Source organism: Colobus angolensis, unplaced genomic scaffold, assembly GCF_000951035.1.
Source record: "Colobus angolensis palliatus isolate OR3802 unplaced genomic scaffold, Cang.pa_1.0 Scaffold4, whole genome shotgun sequence".
Classification (NCBI taxonomy): domain Eukaryota; kingdom Metazoa; phylum Chordata; class Mammalia; order Primates; family Cercopithecidae; genus Colobus; species Colobus angolensis.
In genome coordinates this window covers 8573673-8575592 of record NW_012117376.1, presented here as the reverse complement: position 1 = coordinate 8575592, position 1920 = coordinate 8573673, and the positions used below count along the sequence as shown (strand labels likewise).

Below are 1920 nucleotides of genomic sequence, written 5' to 3'. Positions count from 1 at the left end.
CTAAGTTTTGTATTTTTAATAGAGACCATGTTGGGCAGGCTGGTCTCGAACTCCTGACCTCAGGTGATCCGCCGGCTTCGGCCTACCCAAAGTGCTGGATTACAGGCGTGAGCCACAGCGCCCAGCCGTTTGGTTTTAACTATGAAAAGAAGGGATAAACTGGCCGGGCGCGGTGGCTCAAGCCTGTAATCCCAGCACTTTGGGGGGGAGGGGCGGATCACCTGAGGTCGGGAGTTCGAGACCAGCCTGGCCAAGATGGTGAACCCCCCCCCATCTCTAGTAAAAATACAAAAATTAGCCAGGCATGGTGGCAGGCACCTGTAATCCCAGCTACTCGGGGGGCCGAGGCAGGAGAATCGCTTGAACCCAGGAGGCAGAGTTTGCAGTGAGCCGAGATCGCGCCATCACACTCTAGCCTGGGGGACAAAAGCGAGACTTCGTGTCAAAAAAAAAAGGGGGGGGGGATAAGCTTCCGGGAGGAAAAAGTTCAGGGGAAAGAAATCTCACGATTAAAAAAAAGAAATAGTAGCAGAAACAACTGGGAATTCCTAGACACACTTAACTTTCGTAGGTATCCCTCCCAGTCTCCTCCCAGCCACTCCTTTCGTATTTCATTTCCACTCCCCACCTTTAGTGGCTGCGGTCTCTTTAAGTGCACACTTTCGGTGTAAAGATAGGCGGTTGGGCCAATAACGCGTTTCGTCCTGGAGTTAAGTGGTTTGTCCCTTTCGAGCTGCCGTCCTTCAGGTCTGCCATATTGTCTACTGAAAGCTGCCGCTGAAGCTGCCGTCGCTGCTGCCGCCGCCGCCGCCAAGTGAGCGAGCGGAGCCGCGATGGGTGAGTGAGGAAACCAGGCAGTAGGGTTCTTGGGCTCAGGGAGTGTCGGGGCCTGGGATTTGGCGAGAGCCTGTCTCTGGTCTGCGGAAGATGTCTGCATCCCCTCTAGCTAGGTCTGAGTGGAAAAGTCAGGCCGGGAGTGCTCCTCTTGCCAGTTTTGGGCCGAGCTAGGGCCCGCGCTAGGAGCAGTCCTTTGATGCTGGTTCCGGGAACACCTTGGCACGCCTGGAGCCCCCCACATGGTGGCCTGGGACAGGAGCCCACGTGTTCCTGGGAGATAGAAAGGGGCCTACTCTCTACCCTGCGCCCAGACTGGAGCTGGGGGACGGGCTCCCGGCGGCAGGCCTGGGCGGCGCTAAGGTAGCTTTCTCCTGGCTTGTGTTTGGCCGACGCGCGTCTTGACTGGATTCAGTGGCTGCCCTGAACTCAGGGAAGTCCTACCTACGTAGCGGGGTGGAGTCCTCTGGTGAGGGGACGCCAGGCGATCCAGCACCAGGCCGGTAAGCATGGGCAGCCAGGCCGAGGGCAGCTTGCACCGCTGAAGGCCGGGAGAACGGAATCAACGGAAGTAGTGTGGTTCGGTTGGGCTCATAGTGGCATCCCTTGTGATGGTAGAACACCAAAGGCCAAGTCCTCTTGGCCATCTTTAGGTTGGGGACTTTAGGTTTCTGGGCTGGCCCTGGTAAGGAGAAAAGGAGCGACCTGTTGATCTTTCTGAGGGGACTCCGGCTGGCAAGGCCTCTGTTCAGAGAGAATACCATGGCGAAGTCTTTGGATTTAGAGACAACCAACAGTGGTAATTCCTCTACAGCAGTAAAAACTGAAATTTGCTAAGCTCTTTTTACGTGCGGGCATTGTTCTGATTGCTTTACGTGTCTTGTTTTGCTTAATTTGTACAACCTAAGGAAATAGATGCTACCATTGCTCTTTTACAGATGTGGAAGCTGAGCTTTAGAGAGGTAAAGTAACTTAGCCAAGGTCATACAGTGGCTAAGCCAGGGTGAACACTCCCAAACCTAGTTGCTAACTGCTGTTTGTTGTTGTTGTTGATAGAGTCTTCCTCTGTCGCCCAGGCTGGAGTGC

General features: G+C 54.8%; 1 protein-coding gene across 2 annotated transcripts in view; it reads left to right on the top strand.

Annotated features, from left to right (window-relative positions):
* The first annotated feature begins 721 nt into the window (after window positions 1-721).
* KPNA6 (karyopherin alpha 6 (importin alpha 7)) overlaps window positions 722-1920 on the top strand; it is a 72101-nt gene continuing 70902 nt past the window's right edge. Inside the window, exon 1 of one of the 2 annotated variants that reach the window (XM_011955440.1) lies at window positions 722-837. In XM_011955440.1, the coding sequence (XP_011810830.1) occupies window positions 834-837 (4 nt within the window). In that variant the 5' untranslated portion in view covers window positions 722-833. Of the gene's footprint in view, window positions 838-990; window positions 1198-1920 lie in introns of those variants that run through there. The other variant, XM_011955442.1, reaches the window with a different exon arrangement.